This window comes from Barbus barbus, assembly GCF_936440315.1.
Source record: "Barbus barbus genome assembly, chromosome: 4".
Taxonomy (NCBI): domain Eukaryota; kingdom Metazoa; phylum Chordata; class Actinopteri; order Cypriniformes; family Cyprinidae; genus Barbus; species Barbus barbus.
The window spans coordinates 15,324,001-15,348,214 of NC_136732.1; the positions used below are offsets into that span (position 1 = coordinate 15,324,001).

The 24,214-nt window shown below is 35.8% G+C and overlaps 2 protein-coding genes across 3 annotated transcripts in view; both read right to left on the reverse strand.

The window, feature by feature from the left end:
* The window catches only part of LOC306868678 (zinc finger protein 653-like), a 15,198-nt gene extending 5,128 nt beyond the window's left edge, over positions 1-10,070 (reverse strand). Inside the window, exons 1-7 of one of the 2 annotated variants that reach the window (XR_013784117.1) lie at positions 9,758-10,070; positions 9,224-9,264; positions 8,363-8,680; positions 6,924-7,423; positions 2,873-3,032; positions 2,557-2,632; positions 122-233 (exon numbers count right to left, since the gene is read on the reverse strand). Coding sequence is in view for 1 of the 2 variants with exons in the window: in XM_079414966.1 (XP_079271092.1) it covers positions 122-233; positions 2,557-2,632; positions 2,873-3,032; positions 6,924-7,423; positions 8,363-8,680; positions 9,224-9,264; positions 9,758-10,035 (1,485 nt within the window). In the remaining variant the exon portion in view is untranslated. The remainder of the gene's footprint in view (positions 1-121; positions 234-2,556; positions 2,633-2,872; positions 3,033-6,923; positions 7,424-8,362; positions 8,681-9,223; positions 9,265-9,757) is intronic. The other variant, XM_079414966.1, reaches the window with a different exon arrangement.
* A 3,820-nt stretch (positions 10,071-13,890) lies between these two features.
* Positions 13,891-23,305, reverse strand: LOC306868819 (erythropoietin receptor-like). The gene is made up of 8 exons (XM_079415200.1): positions 22,774-23,305; positions 20,320-20,452; positions 19,966-20,135; positions 19,152-19,303; positions 18,905-19,061; positions 18,331-18,418; positions 18,000-18,087; positions 13,891-16,065 (listed from the first exon to the last, which is right to left on the reverse strand). Exons 1-8 carry the CDS (start codon positions 22,862-22,864, stop codon positions 15,349-15,351), a joined length of 1,596 nt encoding a protein of 531 aa, XP_079271326.1. The 5' UTR covers positions 22,865-23,305; the 3' UTR covers positions 13,891-15,348.
* Between the last annotated feature and the right edge of the window lie 909 nt (positions 23,306-24,214).

The following is a 24,214-nucleotide window of genomic DNA, read 5'->3' on the forward strand; positions in this document are numbered from 1 at the left end:
TTTCACAGTGTATACTTTTCCAGCTTCTATTTTTAACTGTTTGTACTGTGGCATTGGTTTGTGCTCTCAGGGAGTCTCTGGCCGCAGCCTCATTAGACATGCATTGCACACATGAGCTCACCTGGAAACTGCTAATGGCCACATACACCTGACTGCAGCCTTCATACGGACAGTGGAACATCTTCAGCATGCCGTCCGCCTCGATTACTTGACCCCTCCGGCTCCGCTTAGACCTGACACAAACACACACCACTGAACTCAGAGCAAATCACAGTTCAAACACAGTGCTGATGTCCCAGACTGAGTGACTTCAACTCATCTTGTAGTGTAGAGCATTGCGAAACACAAAGCAGTAAAACATTTCTAACATTACTTTTTTTTACTTTTTAACTAGAAACGTCAAAGTCGTGACGTATTGTCAAGTATGGTGACCCATACTCGAAATTGGTGCTCTGCGTTTAACCCATCCAAGTGCACACACACAGCAGTGAGTAGTGAACAAATGCACACACACACACACACACACACACACACACACCGTGAACACACACCCGGAGCAGTGGGCAGCCATGCTGCGGCGCCCGGGGAGCAATTGGGGGTTCGGTGCCTTGCTCAAGGGCACCTCAGTCGTGGTATTGAGGGTGGAGAGAGCGCTGGACATTCACTCCCCCCACCTACAATCCCTGCCGGCCGGGGACTCGAACCCGCAACCTTCGGATGACGAGTCCGACTCTCTAACCATTAGGCCACGACTTCCATTAGCCCACGAGTTCACAGTAAAGTAATAATGCACAAAATATGATGATTTGGTGTCCATAAAGATATTAAGAACCATTGTTAATAATTTCGCACCAATAATAACTGATAACAACTGAGCAGCAAATCATCATATTAGAGTGATTTCTGAAGGATCATGTGACTCTGAAGACCGGAGTAATGATGCTGAAAATTCAGCCTTGCATCACAGGAATAATTTACATTTTAAAATATATTCAAATAGAAAATATTTTGATTCAGAATAACATTTCACAATATTACAGTTTTTACTGTATTTTTTATCAAATAAATGCAGCTTTGATGACCAGATAGGATTTCTTTCAAACATGTTAATTATTTCAAACATTTCACCAGTAGTCTCTATTAATTTACATATTTTTTTAGGTTAGAGGTCATGTATAAACCAAACCCAACTCAACTCTGACAAATCATTCCTGTAATTTCTCCTCGTAAGGAGTTGTTTAATCGCCGGAAAATCAGGCATGTGATGCGGTGTAACTATAACAGTTAAGGCATGTATAAAATTAGGACACTTAGATGTTTAAAGTCTGATGTCAAGGAACGAGTCAATATAAACTACTGATTTTTTTTTACAGTTTTTGAAAGAAGTCACTTCTGCTCACCAAAACTGCATTTATTTGTTCAGTAAAAAGAAAAATATTGTGAAATATTAAAATTTAAATGAACTGTTTTCTATTTGAATATACTGTATTTTAAAATTGTATATTTCCTGTGACCAAAGCTGTATTTTCAGCACCATTACTCCAGTCTTCAGTGTCACATGATCCTTCAGAAATCATTCTAATATGCTGATTTGCTGCTCAAGAAATATTTTTATGTTGAAAACAGTTTTGCTGCTTAATATTTTTGTGGAAATCATGACACATTTTATTTTCAGGATTTTCTGATGAATATAAGAGAATAGTATTCATTCCAAAAAGAAATCTTTTCTAACATTATCAATTTTAATCAATTTAATGCATCTTTCCTGATGCTGATGTTAATTTATTTAAAACATAAAAATAAATCTCAGTAGATGTTTCCCTCCACCTATTTTTATGCACATTTTGGAATATCACATAAAAAAAACAAATGCCGATCGAAAACGCCAAGATGTGCTTAATTTAAAAAAATGTGCATAACTGAGTAGGATAAACTGTTTATATGATAAGAAAACATTTGCATAAACTACGATGGAAACACATTTACCGAATAAATTCCACTTTGCGTGTCAAAAAAGTGATGTGACTTGTGTATAACTTGACTAACCACCGAACTGTTCTCGTTGCACAGCATCTGAAACGTTGTTTTGGTTGTTCTGAAATGCCTGAGCAAAGTCTGTCAAAGTAGGCCTATTTCTGTATAATTGTCTTACATGACTGTGTTCCCAAACAGCTCTGAAAGCTATGACCTCATTTATTGTGTTTCGTCTGCTCGCTCTGAGGTGCAAGTAATTTATCATAATATAATAATATTTCATATAAGTGGCTTCCCCTTCTTTTCTTAGTGATATTTAGTGCCAGTTTGTCAGGAAGTGACAATTTTGTTCTCTTTGACACATTGGATGGAAACAGTGCTTTATTTGCAAATGTGCAATATGCAATATTCCAGTTTCGTGCGCAAGTTAAATTTGAATCTTTGGATAGAAAGCATAGCTACTGACACCAAACTTTTCAATGGGGGTGTATCAGATGAAAAAAAAAAATAAAAAAATACAATGACTATAGGTTTCATGTGTGGCTGTCTTTTGTGACAAACTATAGGTTCACAATTACTGACCTACTGAGAGATTGCTGAAGCTCTTTTGAACAGTGCGTTTCTTCACCGGGATCCAACAACCGCTTCTCAGCCAAATCTGGAATCATTAAACATCAACAGAGTGTCTTCAGAACATCACTGTTTTAAAGCTAAAAATCCTTAAAATAGCTTATGCTGTATTACTGAAACCGGTTAAACTGACACCAAGCTCATAAGGAAGTAGTTAAAAGCGGTTAAACAGTTTCAAAGCACACATCACAAGTGCACTATGATTGACTAATGAGTCATGTTTAAGAGCTGAAGCACAGGACAGGTCAGCAGCGCGATCTCACTGTACCGGCACTGGGACGGGAGCTGGCTCCTGACTGACACATCTGATTATACGACACGTCCCCGATCAGAGTACATGTGACCTCCTCAACATCACCGCCACCCACGTTCAGCTGAATGCCTTCAGACGTCAGAGCCTCGTAACTGGGTCCCGTAATTATGATCAGCTACGGGAACGATGGAGAGGGGAAAACAGATAAGGAATTAGGTAATCCAAAGAGGTTAGAGTTACTCAAAGTCTGGGATTAAAAATTTAAATTCTGTGAAGACCCAGTTAATTTCTTTCCTCTGCTGAACACAAAAATAAAACATCCTGAACAATCAGTGGTCAAGTACTAAAAAGAACGTACCAGTGAAGTATCATAAAAACAGTCCATAAAACCTGTAGACTAGAGTTGCCAAGTCCACGGTTTTCCCACTGTTTACACGGGTTGTTTTTCATGTCCGCAGGTTGAAACGACCCAAATAACGTGATATTTATCCCCTGGAATGCAAATTTTACCAGCGAAACCCCACCAAAAAAACGTGTATTTTACCCCCTGGAGCGCGATCTTTACCAGGGGACCCCCCTCGAAACGCAATTGGACTAGTTTTGAGAAACAATTGGGTGGGTTTTGTTGGCAAAACGGGAACCTGGCAACCCTGCTGTAGATGCCATTCAGTATACAGTACATTTTTGCATATTCAAATTTCAAAGTCATATGGACAACTTTTATGGTGTTTTATTGAGTTTAGTGGTGCTTTTTGACCACCTACAACCTATAAAATCTATATACAGGCTTATATAACATTTTATAGATTTCATGAAGGCTTGTTAAATTTAAAATGTTACTTGGCAGCTATGAGAAATGCACAATATTTACATAATATCAGCAAGCATATCAACTTTCCAGCAATAAGATACTAAAACTAAAATAAAAGCTAAATACTGAAAAACTAAAACTAGAAAACATTGAAAAACATTCATGTAAAGAACAAACTGCAAATAAAGTTTCATATCTTCTAATACAATTTTGACAATTATTGCTATTTTTGTTGTATTTTTATGGTGCTTTTTGTAGTTTGACAACTACTGGCTACTAAACTCACTAAAATAAAACTGTTAATGATCATGAATTAATTTTAGTTTAGGTTACACAGTAGTTTAGTATTGGAAAAGTCCTGTAACTGTATATACTTTTTATCTACATATATGTTTTTATAATATCTACATTTCATACATTTAACAAAGGCTCATGAAACTGAAAATGTCAGCAGACATTACGAGAAGTACAATCGTATTTAAATAATTTCAATGAATACATTAACTTTGCAGCCATTAAATATGAAAACTAAAATTAAAACAATTTGACAATCCTTGGCCACTAAACTCACTATAATAAAACAGAAAATAACAATGAATTAATTTATAAAAACTACATAACCTTTTTTTTATAACATACATTTTAGAAATTTAATGAAGGCTCAATAAATTGAATATACAGCTGTGAGAAATGCAATTCTGTTAAACATATTTAAATGATATCAGTGAACGCATTAAAGGGTTACTCCACCCCAAAATGAACATTTTGTCATTAATCACTTACCCCCATGTTGTTCCAAACCAAATCTTCGGAACACAATTTAAGATATTTTGGATGAAAACCGGGAGGCTTGTGACTGTCCCATTGACTGCCAAGTAACTAACACTGTCAAGGCCCAGAAAAGTATGAAAGACATCATCAGAATAGTCCATCTGCCATCAGTGGTTCAACCGTAACATTATGAAGCTACGAGAATACTTTTTGTACACAAATAAAAAAAAAAAAAACGACTTTATCCCACAATCCACGGTGTTACGGTGACGCGAAGGAGACGAATTGTTGAATAAAGTCGTTATTTTGGGGGGTTTTTGCGTACAAAAATTATTCTCTTCGCTTCATAACATTTAGATTGAACCACTGACGGCAGATGGACAGATACTTTTCTGGACCTTGACAATGTTAGTTACTTGGCAGTCAATGGGACAGGCATAAGCCTCCCGGTTTTCATCCAAAATATCTTAAATTGTGTTCCGAAGACAAACAAAGCTGGTTTGGAACAACATGGGGGTAATTGATTACTGACAAAATTTTAATTTTGGGGTGGAGTAACCCTTTAACTTTGACAGCCATAAAACACTAAAACAGAAATACTGGAAAACTGGACAAATAAACCAGAAAATACTGAAAATCTACAACTAAACTAAAACTATAGCAAGAGAGAGAGAATTACAATAACTTGAAAAGTTGTAAATTGTAAATTTATGTAAATTGAGATGATGATGATGATAATTATTGTTATTAATGTAAACTGATATTACAATATTATGCTTTAAAGAATGGGAAAAAGCAGCTTGCAAAAACCTTGCTGTGTACAACAGACGGAAGAAAGTCCTAAAGGTTTTGCAATAACATGCAGTTGATTAATAAAATGATTTTAAGAACCATTTTAATTTCTAATTGAACTATTCTAGTAATATCCATTTGTAGTTCTTTCACCAAAAGAAAAAAAACCACACATGATTATAATATTTCAGGGACACTTCACCCAAAATAAAATTGTGACCATTTTTGCAACCCATGATTTTGAGTCTCACTGACTTCCACAGTATGGACAATGGGGACCTGAAACTGTTTGTTTACTACCGTTTTTCATAATATCTGCTTTTGTGTTCCACAGAAGAAAGAAATTCATACAGGTTTGGAATGTCATGAGAATGAGGAAATGATGACAGAATTTTCCTTTTTGTGTGAACTATCCCTTTAAAACATGGGTCATGTGTTGGTGTCCACATATGAAGACAAATACACCAGATATGCAAACGGACTTATTTGACTACAAACGGTCACATGGGGGACGCATTCTGACAATGGTCATCTGGACGTTTCCTTTCTACATATTCATAGAGGACTTATTTACATGTCAATATAGACAATGGAAATCAAGCATGTCCAATAAGAAAGCAAACAGGAAGCAATAAGGAATTTGTGTGCCTTACAATGCAACAAACACCTCTATAATAACTGGTTTCTCAATTATACAACAAGGGCTATTCATAAAGGAGCAGTATCATACCGTTTAATGCACACTGCACAGCACGCACTTCTTACTGCAATTATGTGAAACAAAGCACATTATGTAATAATTGTAAACTATGGTGAGCAAGCCCTGTGAAAGGCATTCAGTTATCATCTCCGAAATAAAAAATTTAGTTTGCATTTTTAGCCCAACTACATGTAAAAATTACTATCAAATAGTTAATTGCAGCCGATATTACAACACGATTTATTCAACACGTAAAACGGATGGTGAATGGATGGAGTCCATTTTACTGTGAATTTATTATTTTTTTTTTTTTACAATAAAATTGTTAAACATTTTGTATTTAAAATCATCATGAAATGAAAACATTACTTTAGTATTTATTATATATATATATATATATAAAATGTGTGTTTGTGTGTGTTTTATATTTACAATAAGAATTAAAAACATACATTTAAAAACAATTCTAGTAATTAAGAAAAATTCCAGAATGAAAATTCAAAAAGTTTTAATAACCAAAAGTACACCGCATGATTTTTATATCCCTGATTTAAAAACAAAAAAAAAAATCATAGTTTTTGGTAATATTTAAAATTCAGTTTTAAATGTTATATTTTTAATTTTATTTAATTTTAGTCATTTTTATTAGCTTTTTTAATGTTTATTAGTTTTTATCCATTTTTTATTAGATTTAGTTTATTTACTTTTATTTATTTTAATACACCATGTTAAACAAACTAAAATGAGAAATGTGTCCTTCGCAACTAGACAAAATAATTTTTTTGATACTTTATTTAATTTGATACTTCATGTTTTTTTTAATGGTTTTAGTTAACTATAATAACTCTGGTTTACATCTTATTCATAATTTTAAATGACTTTTCTAGTCGTTTGTGATGAAGGCTTTTTTTTAACGGCATAATTTTATTTAAAGGACTATTTTGTTTTATTTGAAGTCATCTTGTGGCCCCCTAGTGTTTCCTTTGACCTACCTGAGATCCTTCCAGTGTGGAGCGCTGGTCCGGCAGCTCACATCCACCCATCACCGTCTGCAGGTCCTGACTCTCAAAGAGTTGGCTCCGCGCTGGGGCAGCCGCCAATGACGGGACGCCCTCCACCCCATCTTCTCCATCCTCCTTCTCCTGTCTGTCTGTCAAGGGCGCTGTGACAACCACGCATTCGTAACTCTCCGTCAAGCCGCCTCCACTGTCCACCTTCTCTAAAGTTCCCGACGCATCTGTCTGTTCCCTGATAGGGTCGCACTCTCTCTCCACATCCTGACTCGAGGCTTTTCCATCGGACTCCGCCAGAGCGGCCTGGGATTCTCTATCCATGAGCACCTCCATTTCCCAATCGGCCTGGTTTTCCAGACAGCGCTCTGAGGCGGGAGGACTGCCGTGGGCCGCAGGGGATCCTGGGAGATCACTGAGGGATGTGCATGTCATCTGATGCTCCACATGATGATCGTCGTCTTCCAAGTCATTGATGGCATCTGTAAGATTAAGAAGAGATTTGATTCAGTGTTGCATGTTAAATCAAACACAGAAATGGGGGTTAGCAAGCTGATGAAAAGGTAAAAATTAATGAAATACTACAAATAATGAATGAGATCAATGTAAAATTTAAATAAATAAACAGAGATGCACATAAAGATGAAATAAAATGTTAAACGCTTGAGGGTTTGAAATTTTGAAAGTGAGGAATTTAACAATTTACAACAGTATTTGGTCTTATTTTTTACAATTAAACTAGAAAATAATAATAATAATAATAGTTAAAAAAAAATACAAATATAATCTTATTTTAAGATAAACACAATAAAAAAAGCTTACTAAAAAAATTAAATAATTATCTTATCCGTTTACTTGCATACAGTGTTATTTTAGTATCACTGATATATTATTATAGCTTCTGTTAATGTTTTGAATTATAATTAATTTTTCTATTTTTACTTTTTATTTTAAAGTTTGTGTATTTTTTTTTATTTCTCAGCATTTTTATTAGCTTTTGATTTTGAATATATAGTATATAATGCATAGTATATCTACATTATATAGTATTTTTTTATTTGTTTATTTAGTTTTAGTTATTTTTGTACTTCAGTTCAAACTAAACAAAAATAAGAAACTGACTATTATTGACACTTGACAATTAGCTGAAATAAAATAAGTTAAAGTTTTTTTTTTATCAGTAAACATTTATTTTTTTTCAAGTTTTTTATTTGTATTTTTTATGGGTGTAGTTTTAGTTAACAATAATAACTCTGTTTGCATGTCATGCAAACATTAACCATCATCAGAGAAGTGTGAAAATGTATATGTATCGTTAAATTATTTAAGAAACTACTTTACATCTAAGGGGTTCAGCAGACAAAAAACACAATTTGGGAAGCCCAACAATACGATATAAACACTGCGTAAGATTTTCATACCCTGCAGCTGCCCGTGGTTTTGCAGTTTCCTCCTTTTGGTGTTGATACTCTCATTGACAGAAGCTTTCTTCTCTGGAGGCCTGTCCTCCTCATCTTTCTCCATAACACTGTCCTCCACGTCTGACTCGGACTCGCCTCCTGCAGGCCAGGGCAGGTTCTGCACAAACGAATGACCCGCCACACACTGCCACAGTGCAGATGTATTCAAACCCACAGAGGGCTCCACCACCCGCAGCTCAGGCTCATGCTGACACGACTGACAGTGATCTTGATACCAGCTCACCACAGTCTGCAAGCTGGTGGCAGACACCTTCTTCCCTAAAAAACAAATAAAAAGACAAATAGCAGATGATACTCTACACTACTTTTTATTTCAATAAATGAATGCTTTTATTCAGCAAGGACATATTAAATTGATAAAAAAAATTATAATGTTACAAAAGATTTCTATTTTTAAATAAATGGTCATCAAAAAAATCTTCCACAAAAATATTAAGCTCCACAACTGTTTTAAACATTGATAATAATAATAAATGTTTCTCAAGCAGTAAATCTGCATATCAGAAGACTGGAGTAATGATGCTGACAATTCATCTTTGACTCACAGAAATAAATTACTTTTTAAAAATACATTCAAATAGAGCACAGTCATTTTTTCATTCTAATAATATTTCACAATATTACTGTCTTTACTACATTTTAGATCAAACAAATACAGTCTTAGTGAGCATAAAAGGCTTTATTCCAAAAACGTCTTTTCCAACCCCAAACTTTTTAACAGTAGTGTATAGAGAAAGGCTCAGGAAACACTGCTTTTGAAAATTAATTAGGTTAAATTTAGTAAATATAAATATTACTCACCTTTCCTGTGACTGCTGCATTGTTCAGGAAGGGCTTTCCTCCTGTCCATCACAACACAAGACACATGTTACACCGTTCATGTTACAAAGAAAAGCTACATGAAGCTGAATAGTGACCACAGCTGGCTCGGGTTCCCACTTTCATTGTATTGAAAGTAGCTTGTGCTTTCTGCTTAATGTCTCTTTTTGTGTTCTAGAAAAGAGGTCACATTACAGTACAGATAGCAAGCACAGTCTAGTATCTTTTCAGAAAAAAACATGCCAATACTGTTTGGTACTTCATACATGTAAACAAACAAAAATTAAGCAATAAGGTAGAGCCTAATACATAGAAGTATCAGCTTACCAAAGAACACTTTCAAGATCCAAAACGAAAATGAATTTAGTTGTATCAGGCAGAAATATTTGTGCACACAACAGTCCACGCGTATGCATCCACGCATTGCAATGATGCCACATTTAGCCAACTTACTACACAGTGATTTAGAGTGATGCATTATCACATATATGGCGTTCCTGAAATCTGAATACGTACTTGCCGTATTTCTGCTGGTATTTTTCTCCATATGCAGAATTGAGCAGGATCAGATACTCGGCGAGCCCCGCGTCGCTCAGGCTGGTGCGCCGGCGCAGCTCGCTCCAGACCTGATGCGCTTCTCCCAGATAAACGCGCCGCACATCGTACTTCTTCCGCGACTCGAGCCGCCGCTGAGCCCGGTCCGCGTCTGTCAGCCTCGGTCGACCCCTGCAGCGGCGTAAAATGGCTTTGATCTGCTCCCCGGTGGCTTTGGGGTCTGTGTTTACCGCCGCCATGTTTCGTATCAGCTGTTGAGTTGTTATGTTTTGTCTTAAAGGGAAGTGCCGTGTGTAGCCTTAAAGGAAGTGGATTTTTTATTTATATATTTTATTCCGTGTTTTATTTTAGCTATTTTTTTTAGTTCAACATTGTTTAGATAAATAATACGTAAAATTTATAATAATACGTCAAATGTTTAGCCATTTAAAACGACGATAATTTAATATTTATTTGAACCGACACTTTGATATGGCCAATCAACAGTGAGCACTCTTTTACGATAGCCAATCAGATGCGTCCTTCCAACAGTAGGCAGTGCGACGTCAAGTTCGCGGGAGAAGAAGCATGTTTGCCTTTGCGTTGTACAGTAGCTGTAGATGAGTCATACTTACATTAAAATTGCAGTAGTTTGCAGGCAAATTGTTATGGCTGACATTTTAGGAGTCGTTTTCAGACGGTTCGCATCCGGAACTGTAACGAGTGATGTAATATTTCCCCCTCACTGGTTCTTGGGGATGTAAATATCAGTAGATCTGTGTTATTTCTAGCAGCTGTGACAGCTGCCACAGATCTGGGGCTTAAAGTGCTGTTTTTCGCACAGACCCCTTTTCAGTCTCTGCCGGCGTCTTTGAGAGCTTCAATACCTGGATTAAAACGTCAAGATAATTGACGAAGAATACATGTAATACAAGGTCATTCAGTCAGAAATGCCATACATCCCGTAAAACCTATTATATAATATTTGATACATTAATTTCTAAGGCCTCAAAATTAGCAATATAATGAAAACGTGTTGTACATAATCAGCTACATGCCTTCTGATTGATAGTTATGGTATTATGAGATATTGAGTTACAACTGATATTTATATGCATTTATGTAAGTAGCTGCTGCTACACTGATCATCTTGATATACATTACAAGCTATCAGAACTTCATCTTATGTTTTGGCCATATAAATATCAGCATCTGCACCAAATTGCACATTTTTGGTCAAATATGTAATGCTCATAATACATGATTCATAAAAAGGTAAATAAAACAAAACACAATTTTTATGCAAATGTAATTTTATATTTATATTTTCTTTTATGTTTTTTTCTAAACATTCAATAAATGGTTGCATTTATTATTACATATATATAGGCCTATATATTAGTGCTGTCAATCGCAATTAATCGCATCCAAAATAAAAGTTTTTGTTTATATAATATATGAGTGTGTATTGTGTATATTTATGTATATATAAATACGAACACATGCATGTATATAGTTAAGAAAAAAATATGTTTATGTATTAGATATATTTATATATAAAATAAAATATAATAATGTAAATATGTAAATGTATATACATGTAAATATTTTCAAAATATATACTGAATGTGTGTGTGTATTTACATATACATAATAAATACAGTACACAATACGTATATTATGTAAACAAAAACTTATTTTGGATGCGATTAATCGCGTTTAATCATTGGACAACACTAATATATATATACATATACATATAGTATATATTACTTTGACAAATAATATTTGACTATTATTTCCTATGTCAGACAATGTTAATGTTGCACATCTAATGCAGGGTTAATATTGATTTTAAAATCAGAAAGAGACTAAAATGGCAAACATATATTTTTTATAAAAGTCATATAAAATATTTTTTTCATGCATGCTCATTTACAGAATGTCAAGTTTGTGTATGTGAAGACTTTGGAGGAGTTTGTTGAAGATATAGCATCCCTTCATGAGCTGGCGTCTGAGGCCGCATCTCCTCCCTCTCTGATTATTGTGGATGGTCTGGATCATTATTTGCACGGGTCTCGAGTTGGACCCCTACAGGATGACCTGAGCCCTGTGGCCCACGTGGCGCTTGCACCAGAGCTTCTCCTCTTTGTGCTGGACCGTTACCTGCAGGTGAGGTGCACGTTAGAGGAAGTGAAGCGTGACAAGAAGGCGGGGCTGAACGAGTGGCAGGTGTATCTGTCAGTCATGTGTCCTTCGCTGATAGTTCAGGATAGTAGCTGGAGTTCAGGCCAGTCTTCAGTGGGGAACAGCAGATTGTGGACCAGCCAGAGAAAATCAAACAGGAAAATGAGAGATGTGAATGAGAATGAGAATGAGCTTTATTGGCCAAGTATGTTTACACATACAAGGAATTTGGAGGTAGTGACAGAAGCTCCACAGTGCAACAGAAAGACAGCAACAGGACAGGACACAGATAATAAAAACAAAATAACAACAAATAGCCAATAATCAATGTACAAAGCAGCAAAAAAAAACAAAAAAAAAAACATAATATATAATATAGACAACTATGTATGTACAGGTCAAGTATGTGCAAATTAGAAATTAGAAATTAGAAAAATAAAAATAAAATGTGTTTCTGTGTCTGGTCATTCTGGTGCTCAGAGTTCTGTAGCGTCGACCAGATGGTAACAGTTCAAAGAGGGAGTGTGCTGGATGTGAGGGGTCTGAAAAAGTACAGTTCTTGGAGAGTAGGGAGGGTTGTACCAATGATTCACTCAGCAGTCCGGACTACCCTCCGTAGACTTCTGAGGTCAGATTTGGTAGCTGAGCTGAACCAGACAGTTATTGAAGTGCAGAGGATGGATTCAATGATGGCAGAATAGAATTGTTTCAGCAGCTCCTGTGGCAGGTTGAACTTCCTCAGCTGGCGTAGAAAGTACAACCTCTGCTGGGCCTTTCTGAAAATGGAGTCAATGTAAATATCCCACTTCAGGTCCTGAGAGATGGTGGTGCCCAGGAATCTGAATGACTCCACTGCAGTCACAGTGCTGTTCATGATGGTGAGTGGGGGGAGAGCAGGGGGGTTTCTCCTGAAGTCCACGATCATCTCCACAGTTTTGAGCGTGTTAAGCTCCAGGTTGTTAAGACTGCACCAGACAGCCAGCTCCTTAACCTCCTGTCTGTAAGCAGACTCCTCACCGTCCTGGATGAGGCCGATCAGTGTGGTGTCGTCTGCAAACTTCAGGAGCTTGACAGAGGGGTCTTTAGAGGTGCAGTCGTTGGTGTAGAGGGAGAAGAGCAGTGGGGAGAGAACGCAGCCCTGAGGAGCTCCAGTGCTGATGGTTCGAGTGCTGGATGTGAATTTACCCAGCTTTACTAACTGTAAAGACAACTAATAAAAGTTTAATAAAATGACAACTAATAAAAAAATGTGGAGACAACTAATAAAAGTTCATATTACAATGCAACATATTTTGATTTGTCAGTTTGACAAGCCATACCTGATCAGAAATTTGAATGTTTATTTGTGATTTGGAACGTAAACTTTTCTTGACTAAATACAGATACAGTCAACCATACTTATAGAATTTATATAGCACTGACAATGTAAAAAACTACAATTAATGTGAATTTAAAGTTTGCTTTTCATTTTATTTACAGACTGTTTGTGTTTCCTTTTGATTTTTTTTTTTTTAAACAAACTTTTGGTGATATCTAAATAGATTAGAAACTAGATTACCTTGGATTTTTATTTAACTCTTTAATACTTTATTTTAGGTTTTAAGAATAGTTTTTTACAATTTGAAAATTACCCAAAATCAATCATTAATTAAATTAAACCTAATTAAACATGAGTTACTAGCTGTTTCAGTCAGTTCAGTCACCTGTTAGGAGTCAGTTTTTGAATCACCTTCTCAAGGGCTCAACTATCTGCAAATGCAATGCAAATTCTTTTTGTACATGTTGGTGCAAAAAAAGACCGTTTGGAAATATGCTGATTTCGTAAGTCTCTGAAATTGGGCTACACAAAAGGAAAGGAAAGGTTATACAAATGACTTTGCTGGGCGAGATCCTATATGCTTATGCTATAAATAAAAATCCTTTTCTTTCTATAAAAAATAGGAGTTTTATTGCTGATAGAAAACAAGACAAGTAGTTATTTCTTATACCAATATCTTATTACCAATGCAATTAAAAAATAAAACACACACATTGTACCATTGAATAGACAGGAGTACATGTCAAAGAAATGTGTCAGAAATGGCATACATATATGTATATATATATATATATATATATTTTTTTTTTTTTTTGCATGTTTCTATACTAAAAATGGTATCACCAATTTACCTTGGTTAACTCATTGTTATTCACAAATTCAACACATTTGGAAGTTTCTGTACAGTAATTTGACCATACTGCATATTACAAATAAATGTACAAATTAATTTACACATTTCCTCGGTTTCACAGACAAGGCTTAAGACTAGTCCCAGACTAAAATGTAATTCTGAGCTGTTTCAACTGAAATAAACTTGCACTGACTGATCTTAAAACATATCAATGCATTTGTTTTGTCTCAAGATGCACTCCAGTAATGTTTTTTCTAAGGCATGTTAATAAAAATTACTTAAATGTCCTAATTGAACTATGGCCTAATCCTGGTTTAGTCTAAGCCCTGTCTGCCATTATTGCGAATGATTCATCAGTGCACGTTATTTAACAGAACTAAAAAATGTCAGTAATATTTTTGGAAAAGTACAAATGAATTTTTTTTTGGTTGTGTCAACTATCGGGTATTAGTGGTGTTTTAGGAAGGGTGTAGTCCTCCATAATCAGCTGCAAATGCTCATAAGAAACGCCCACTGTTCTCGATCTAATCAGGTCTCCCTACATGTTGTGTTACAAAATTCTGTTTCACTCTGAAAGAAAAAGGAATCGCAAATGTCAATAATGTCATGGTGAATTTAAGAGAAATGATCTGTTCCAAATCAACCATACAATCATTCCCAGAATGCACCAGAAGAACTAAAGGATGGATGGATGAATTATCCTTCATGTGGCCTATACATGAAGGAGCCTAAAAAGAAGGCCTGATGGTTGTTAAGTCTGACGTCCTCCTCTAGGCTTTAACGTTTTACAGATCTGAAAGATACATATTTACTTAAACCACAAAAACAGAATAGAAAAGTAGTCATAATTAAAGCAAAAATGTTTCAACAACAGCTGCCATAGTAATGCTATATTCTTAGCTTATTTTATCTGATGGAGTGTTTTCATATCTGAAAAATCCTAGTGTTTTCATATGTCCTTAAACGTCAGGTCTCAAACAGAAACCAGTAAGATCCTGATGTGAATTTGTAGTAGTAGTATCCAGATCCCATCCTGTACATATTGGTTCTTTTTTACTTCTATTGTATAGATGAAAGTCATGTGTCTACCAGCAACTGGTTACAATATTCTTCAAAATATCTTCTTTTATGTTCCACAGAAGAAAGTCAGTCACACAGGTTTGATGACATGAAGCAAATTCATTTTTGATTGGAATATCCCTAGGTATTGCAGGTTTACCAAAAGGGACCCGTGCATGACTCTAATCCAGATTTAATGTATTGACCAGAGAGTGGCCACTTGTGGGGAAAAATGTCGTTTTTGTAATCATTTGTGTACATCCTGTGTCTCCCGAGCTCTGCGATCCTGCTAGAGCTCATCGGGCTGTAGTCCATAGAGACCCCTGAGTCTGCAACCGCCATGTAGGCGTATCCCGGCCCTTTGGGGGACCAGGTGTGGTTGGTATACTCAAAGCTGGATTGCGACGACAGTCTGCCCGAACCCGAGCTCTGCTGCAGGGAGCCGAGGTCGGAGCGCGAGGTACTCAAGGACGACGTTCCTGCGGTGGTGAAGAGTGTCTGGAGCGGTAACGTCTCCTCAATGACATCGTCCACCTGTCGCTCATTGTCTCCTTGATTGAGGGTGACGTAGGTGTCATGTGACTGCAGTAACGCTGACTGGGAACGAGATTCGGGGTTTTCTTGAAGAGCCCTCAGTTGCTCCATGAGCCAATGAGCTTGAGGAGGTTCTCGTGATCTGTCCGTTATCCCCGAGTCCGAACGCTCGCTCTCCCTCTCCTCTTCCTCCTCCGCAGGTTTCCTCTCCTCTCTCTGGGACGTGCTGTGGCTGGTCAGGGAAACCTCGGATAAAACCTCCAGCGGTGAAGGAATCTCCTCTGTGTACACATGGACTGATCTGCCCCACATGTTGCCATTATTTTGGCTCATCCACTCCTGAGGGCAGAAGAAACACAAAATAGTTAATTACTAAACATCTAGCTCTTGTAATGATCTTCAGTTCCAATCAGCTTTCCTACCAAAACACACTGCAAATATTGTCCTTCATTGACTTGACTAAGAATGTAGGTCTATTTATTTATTAGCTTTAATTTGTTGTATTGGTTAAAACAAGGGTTTTTGACCCTCTAACTAGCACTCATTTTCATTTTCTGTTCAAAAAGGCCTCAAACACTAGCTTTTTATTATTATAAAAAAGACCCTCTAACATAGTGTTCCCTATTTTTTTTTTTATTCTATCAACTTGTTTTCTTTTAATTTATTATATATATTTAAAAAACAAAAACCTTGCTATGTGAACAGAGTTAGGCTAACTGAGACTTGTCATAGCACTTGCTTATTATCGTTCTTTTTTTGGTTTTGATTGCTTCTATCATCCTCATTTGTAAGTTGCTTTGGATAAATGTGTGTGCTAAATGACTAAATGTACATGTAGGAGGTTGGATTGTGGCTTATGTTATTATAGACTGGTATAAACCTGGACATTTAATAAGCTATTATTTAGCTATTTTGAAATTGGCTAGTAACTATGTTCACTGTAAAAACAGTAATATTGTGAGATATTATTGAAAATGAAAATAACTCTTTTCTGTTCTAAAATGTAATTTATTCATGCGATTGAAAGCTGAATTTTCAGCATCATAACTCCAGTCTTCAGTGTCACAGGATACTTCAGAAATCATTGTAATATGCCAATGAGGTCAAGAGACATTTATTATTGTTATTATCAATGTTGAAAACAGTTGTGCGGCCTTATATTGTTCTGTTGAAACTATAATAGTTTTTCCAGGATTCTTTGATGAATAGAAAGTTCAAAAGAACAGCATTTTGTTTTCATAGAGATCTATAGAAATCTTTTGTAACATTATAAATGCCTTTACTTCCACCTTTGTAGCACATCAGTGAGTAGTGAACACTTCAGTGAGTACACAGTGAGTAGTGACCAAGTATTGAGTGCATAAATGAACATACTTTAAAGAACTTGAACATTTCTGTTTTGCAAATCCTTTTGACTGATCTTAGGAAATATTCTAATATTCTGAGATAATGGATTTTGACTTTCATGAGCTGTAAGTAAGCTCTAATCATCAAAATTGAAAACAAAAAAAACTTTTGAAATGTCTTACTTTACATGTAATGAATGTAAAATATATGAAAGTTTCACTTTTTGAAATAAGCTAAAAAAAATTCAGTTTTTCACGATATTCAAATTTTTTGAGATGCACCTGTAAATGTATCTCATAACCTTGTACTTCAGGTACATCTGATCAAATTCATATTCATTCTTTTGCATTATTTTTTTTAACAGCAGCTACGCTAATTTTTCTCTATTTCTGCCACGAGATAGGAATCACACAAGCTTCAGTCTGAACCCAACCCTTACAAAGATTTGAGATGACCGAACACCTGAGAAGAGATGATGCCAACCCCCCAGAAACCTCAGATGATGCCAACCCTCAGACAACATACAACACTACCAAATTTTGCTAAAGTTTAATCGCAACACATTATCATTGCTGTTAATTGTGTTCACCATCTGTTTGATTACGTCATTAAATAACTGCATGAATTTTACTGTACATTTCTGCCATATGGACACTTTTACATAGTCACCACTGATAAGCTACTCTTAAATATAACGTAGAAACTTTAATTTTCCGTGAAGCTGATTTGCAACGATTTGTATCGTGAAAAGCGCTATATAAATAAACTTAAATTGAACTTTTGATCAACTGAATGCATCTTTGCTGAATGAAAGCATTCATTCCTTTCAAAAATATTTGTTTATTCAACACTCATAATTTTGGTTACCTTATTAAACATACTTTGTTTATTGTAAATGATACCTATATTTACATTGAATAAATTACCTTAAAATCCCCCTTGTAGACAGTAAAAAGACCTGGAAACTTGTGCTCTGGTGTCGGGATGTCAGGCCAGAGTGTCTTAAGAAGAAACCTGTAAAGTGCACCGAAACTGTTTAATATTTCCCAACAGACAGTAAAATCTGTAAATTTAATGCATGAAATATAAAGTTTCCACAGTTACATAACATGCAATTGTCCAGCCATACATGCACAACAAACCTTAATCAGCCTTTACTGAACTATGATTCAAGGACAATAGTGTCCCTCATAATAGTTAGTATGTAAATATTTGGCCTTATTTAGATAGTAATGGTGTGTGCTCATGAAAACTGACTTGTACTGGGACAGAAAAACAGTCAGAGACAGCAGGCAGAGGATCAGTCCGATGAAAACAACCAGTAACACGATCAGCGGATCCACGTCTTTTAGAAAGAAAGAGAAACAAAATTTATTGGGTCTTCCGTAGCAGTCTGACAATTCTCGTCTATATCAAATCAAAGTAGGCGGGGTTTACTGTTCACAGCAACTTAAATTTAGCAACTTGTTCTTCCAAAAGCACCTAGCAACAAATTTAGCTATTTTTAAAATAAAAATATTCACAAATTCCAGTGCGTTGAAAGAGAGCAAGGTAAGTTGGACGTAGCGACACACATTTAAATATGCAACAACTGTTTTACCATAGAAATGTTTACTTCCCAACTAGAATTAGCTTGAATTTCCATCAGACTTCATAAAAAATAAAATTTTAAAAAATCCCCCCACCCCAGTGTTCAAGACATGTTTATGAAATTTCGCTGTGAAATGTGAAAATATTATCGCACAGCTCAAAAAGAAAAAAAAAGACTTGATTTAAAATGATTTATAGGCTACGTTGATTGTACTTTCAGAAAGCATTTAAAAGCACGTACCGCTTGGCGGCGTAACTCCAAACACAGGCTCAGTCCAAGCACTCCAGTAGCCTTTGTAGGAAACACCATCAGGTTTGGCACGAACCCACACCTTGTATCTCGTGTCGGACTGCAAGCCAAGCAAAACCAACATTGTGCTGACCTTTATGACCTCCACCTTCAAAACATAATTCACCGGTGAGTTTGAACAAGAAGCTAAATACAACAGCTCATTCAAGTAGTGCTAAGGGTTCATGAAGTGCAATACCTTGCCCATGTTACTTCCCTCCACTGCGTATCTGACCTCATATATCACACTGTCATCCATGTATTTGAGCGGAGGAGGCAGCCAGCTCACGTTCAGCTGCCCTTCCTTCCCTGAGCTCATGACCGTGAGGTTTCGAGGAGGATCTAGAAACACTGTGAGAGGAAAGGCATTGTAAAACATCTTACAGCCTGTGTAGAGGACTGAGGGCAGAGTACTGGGTAGATTACTTACAAATTGTACTCCATTACTAATTACATGAAAATAGCAATCAGTAACAAAATATATTAGATTTCACATTTTAGGTAATCTGTTCTGATTACTTTAGGATTACTTTTTAATTAGCTTTGACCTAACTGGTTTATCGCATATATTTGATATTGTTTTGTACCATGTTGATGTAACAATACAAAGGGAAAGAAAAGATAATCCATTATTTGTTATCAACAACATGAACTGTATTAATCTTTACATTACATCAGGGTTTCCCAATTTGGGGTTTGTGAAGGAACTGATGGGATTTAGTGAGTTGATGAAAAGCTAGTGCTTAAAATAATAAGATATTTACCTGCTTGTCAATGAAAAAAATAAACAAAGAAGAGAAAAAAATAATGAATTGTTAATAATTTAGTCTTGTAATCCATAAAATGTAACTATAACCTGATTATGAGTATTTTAAAACATAATAAAATCTAATTACAAGTAGTTCATTTTTGGAATCTGATTACATAATCCAGATTACATGTAGTCATGTATATACCCTGCATGCATGAGGATTTCTTCATTTATTACTTTTGTAAAGATTTCAAAGACTTACAGAAATTCTCAGCGTTTAGGCTACGACTGTAGAGCATCCGGCCATCACGAAGAACCTGCACTTCAAGAGTCGTGAAGAATGGGGGTTTGGGCAGTTTGCAGAAGAGGACGGTTTTGTTAATGGCCAGTAAAGACAGAGATGAAACCGCATAAGCCATCTTGTTCTTATTCCTAAAGACATATGAAAAAGAAGAAATTGCATCGATTGATATTTTCACAGGACAACTGAACTAAAATGACATGAATAACATTTTATGCTGTCTTTAAAGAGACAATATTATAATGATCAGTTTCTAAGGATAGTTTTGACAAAAAAAGTTTGATTTTAGGTTTGGGCCTCAAATCAGTTACTTACTCGTATGAATACGTGAGGGTATATTGATCGTGTAAATTATTCCTCTCTTCCTCCTCTTCCCAAAAGCATGTGAGATCCTTTCCCTCCACAAAACATTTAATATCCTCTGTTTCGTCTTGGAGTAACTGGGCCACTGAACATCCATAGCAAGTTATTTTGTAAGCATTGCCAGCATTATTCAAAGACATTATGAAGTGAAGTACACAAATCACAGGTCAACACTTTTTTTTTTAATGTTAGATTTAGCCTTTCTTTTAAATGTAAGCAGTAAATAAAAATTATAATTATATTATCATATAAAAAAGTTGCATAGTTCATGGCTTTCTCAATTGAAAACATGCAATTATTCTGTTCTTTGGTGCTCAGTTATTAATAATGGTTTTTATTATCACTTTTGCTGCTTAATATATTCGTGAAAACCACTATATACAGTGCTGCTTGAAAGTTTGTGAAAGTTTAGAAAAATATTTTCTTTGTCATTTATTTATTGAGAACAATGATCCATATCTGTGCATTTGCAAAAGTATGTGAATCTTTGCTTTCAGTATCTGGTGTGACCCGCTTTTGCTGCAATGACTGAAGGTAAAGTTTCTTGTAAATGCTGATCAGTCCTGCACAATAACATGGAGGAGTTTGAGCCCATTCCTTAGTGCAGCACCACTTAAACTCTGTGATGTTGATGGGTTTCCTCCTATGAACTGCTTGCTTAGGTCCTTCCACAACATTTTAATTGGATTAAGGTCTGGACATTGACTCAAAACATTAACTTTGTTCTTCTTTAACCATTCTTTGGTAGAATCACTTGTGTGCTTGGGGTTGTTGTCTTGCTGCATGACCCACATTCTCTTGAGACTCTGTTCTTAAACAGATGTCCTGGCATTTTCCTTTAGTATTTGCAGGTATAATTCAGAATTCATTGTTCCGTCAATGATGGTAAGCTGTCCTGGCCAAGATGCAGCAAAACAGGCCCAAGCCATGACATTACCACCACCATGTTTCACAGATGGGATAAGATTCTTAATCTAGAATGCAGTGTGTTCTTTTCTCTGAACATAATAGCTTCTCATTTAAACCAATAAGTTCTATTTTGGTTTCATCCATCCATTAATTTTTCTCCAATAGTCCTCTGGCTTGTCCACATGATCTTTAGCAAGCAATTTCCTTTTTGGAGAACAGTGGCTTTCTTCTTGCAACTCTGCCATGCACACCATGTTGCTCAGTGTTCCCCCGATGGTGGGCTCATGAACATTAACATTAGCCAATGTGAGAAAGGCCTTTAGTTGATTAGAAGTTACCCTGGGAACTTCTGCAGCCTCGCAGACTATTACATGTTCTGCTTTGGAGTGATCTTTGTTGGTCGACCACTTCTCGGGGAGATAACAGTGGTCTTGAATTTCCTCCATTTGTACACAATCTGTCTGACTATAGATTTGTGGAGTCCAAACTCTTTAGAGATGGTTTTGTAACCTTTTCTAGCCTGATGAGCAATATCAACTCTTCTACCAAGGTCCTCAGTAATCTCCTTTGTTCGTGACATGATTCACTTCCACACACATGATCAGACTTTGATAGATACCTGTTCTTTGAATAAAACAGGTCACGTACTGATATTTGATAATCATTGCACTGACTGAAAACACCTCTGCACAGACGGACTCTTAATTTCACTTTAAAATTAACTGCTAATCCAAGAGATTCACATACTTTTGCCACTCACAGATATGAAATACTGGATAATTTTCCTGAATAAATATATGACAAAGAACATATTTTTGTCTCATATGTTTAATTGGGTTCTCTTTGTCTACTTTCAGGACTTGTGCGAAAATCTGATGATGTTTTGTGTCATATTTATGTAGAAATATAGAAAATTCTAAAGGGTTCACAAACTTTCAAGCAGCACTGTATTATTTTAAGTATTCTTTGATGAAGTGAATAGAATTTTTTGTGACCTTATAATGCCTTTACTGTCAGTTTTAATCAGTTTGTGCATACTTTCTGAATAAAAAAGCTTTACTTAAAGTTTTGAATGCATCAAAAAATATTAAGCAGCAATAATTGTTTTCAAATTGAAAAAGTATCTTGAGCAGCAAATCAGCATATCAGAGTGATTCTTGAAGGATCATGTGACACTTAAGACTGGAGTAATGATGCTAGAAATTCAGCATTGCATTACAGGAATAAATTACATTTTAAAATATGTTACAATAGAAAACAGTTACTTTAAATTGTAATAATATTTGACTGTTTTTACTATATTTTTGATCAAATAAATGCAGCCTTGGTGAGCTTTAGAGACGGTATATTGATAACAAAAACGGAATATTGTGCATTCTGTTTTTAATTATACTTCCACAATTTTTGTTTTGAATTTAGAAAGTCATGAAATATGCATGCAACTTCATACTTAAAAACAACTGAAAGACATTTAAAAGAAAGAGTCTCTTTTCTTACCTTTACTTTCAAAATGTTGTCCTCCTGTAGTGACGAAAGCAAGACACAACATGAAAACAATTTTCAATCTATCACTCCTCATTTTTGTCATCCATTTACATTACAAATGCATCACTGCTCTGCATAACGGTGCCGAAAAGTGTATCCTCATTTCCAGGTTGGCTTTTCGTCCAAATTGTTTTGCGGACAACATGAAGAGTTACGTGCATCTCATCCGATAAGCTGATAGTGTGTTCAAACAGTGTGTTTACTCTTTTACTATTAAAAAAGTGTTGTTTACTGGGAGGAGCTTGATTGAGGACATGCTGTCATAAGTGTCTGAAGTGCTCAATCTTCACTCTTAAGATTTAGGCTAACATTACATGATGTCCGGCCTTGAGGCTGGAGCAGGAAATAATGTGACATTTTAGGGGTCTAAACCACTTTTAACCACTGATGCATGTTCATTATGTGAAGTGCAGTCAATAGGTGCTCAGTTGTAAGAGTTTTTAAGTGTGTAAACTGCACTGGTGTTGTTCTGCACACTGTAACCGGTTCTTTTTTTTATCACAGCCTGACACTCTTGTTTTTTACGCTCAACCTGCGTTATCAGCACAGCGCTGAGCTCCTCTTAAGCACAGATAAGCGCAAGCATCGCGACCCGATCCAGTCTGCCTGCAGCTCACTGTCCATTATCACTCCGACAGGACTGTGCCGTTATTTCAACCCGGGACACATTGTTAAGTTAGGCAATGTGACGCCCGATTAGGTCCACAGGTGGTTTTAATCATGCAAGGACTTTGTCTTTTTAGTAAAGAATTTTTTTTTTGTGCATTTAACAGAAATGATCCGATTTTGGCCCTTTAATGCACTCAAAACCAATTTACACCTCAATGCGAAATGGTCTTCAAAAATACACTGAAAAGAACTGGTGTAAAAATAATTTTCACTCAGAAATCGCTAGCCTAAATTGCACACATAATTACAAAGAATCAGTAAGTAACACATGAATTAAACAAAAATCTGAAATCAACATTGTCCAGTAATCTTACCCCCAGTTTCATAGGCAAGGCTTAAACCTAATCCAAGACTAAAATGCATGTTTGGGCTATTTCAACTGATCTTTAAATATGTCAGATTCTTTGTTTTGCCACAAGATGCACATCAGTAATGTTTTTATCTAATACATATTTATAAAAGCTACTTAAATGTCCTAATTGAACTATGGACAAATCCTGGTTTAACCTAAGCCCTGTCTCTGAAACCAGGCCTTAGTGTTAGATTAATTAGATTAAAAACTTTTTCCTATCTGTTATTTATCCCTATCATCAGCCCCAGTAGCTTTCCGTTGCTGCGCAGTCCTGGGAGAATGTATGAGCAGACATAAAGATTTGGAGCACTACCAAAGCATTCTCAATTTTATTCAGGAAGATAGGTCAGAATTATGCAAACAACATCAGCC

What these genes read in the sequence shown, in the direction of transcription:
- LOC306868819 (XM_079415200.1), bottom strand. Translation starts at nt 22,864, where the DNA reads ATGACAAAAATGAGGAGTGATAGATTGAAAATTGTTTTCATGTTGTGT. An exon ending in ACCCTCACGTATTCATACGA is followed by an intron (nt 20,136 to 20,319) that starts GTAAGTAACTGA and finishes ATATGTCTTTAG; the next exon opens with GAATAAGAACAAGATGGCTT. An exon ending in TGGAGTTACGCCGCCAAGCG is followed by an intron (nt 18,419 to 18,904) that starts GTACGTGCTTTT and finishes TCTTTCTAAAAG; the next exon opens with ACGTGGATCCGCTGATCGTG.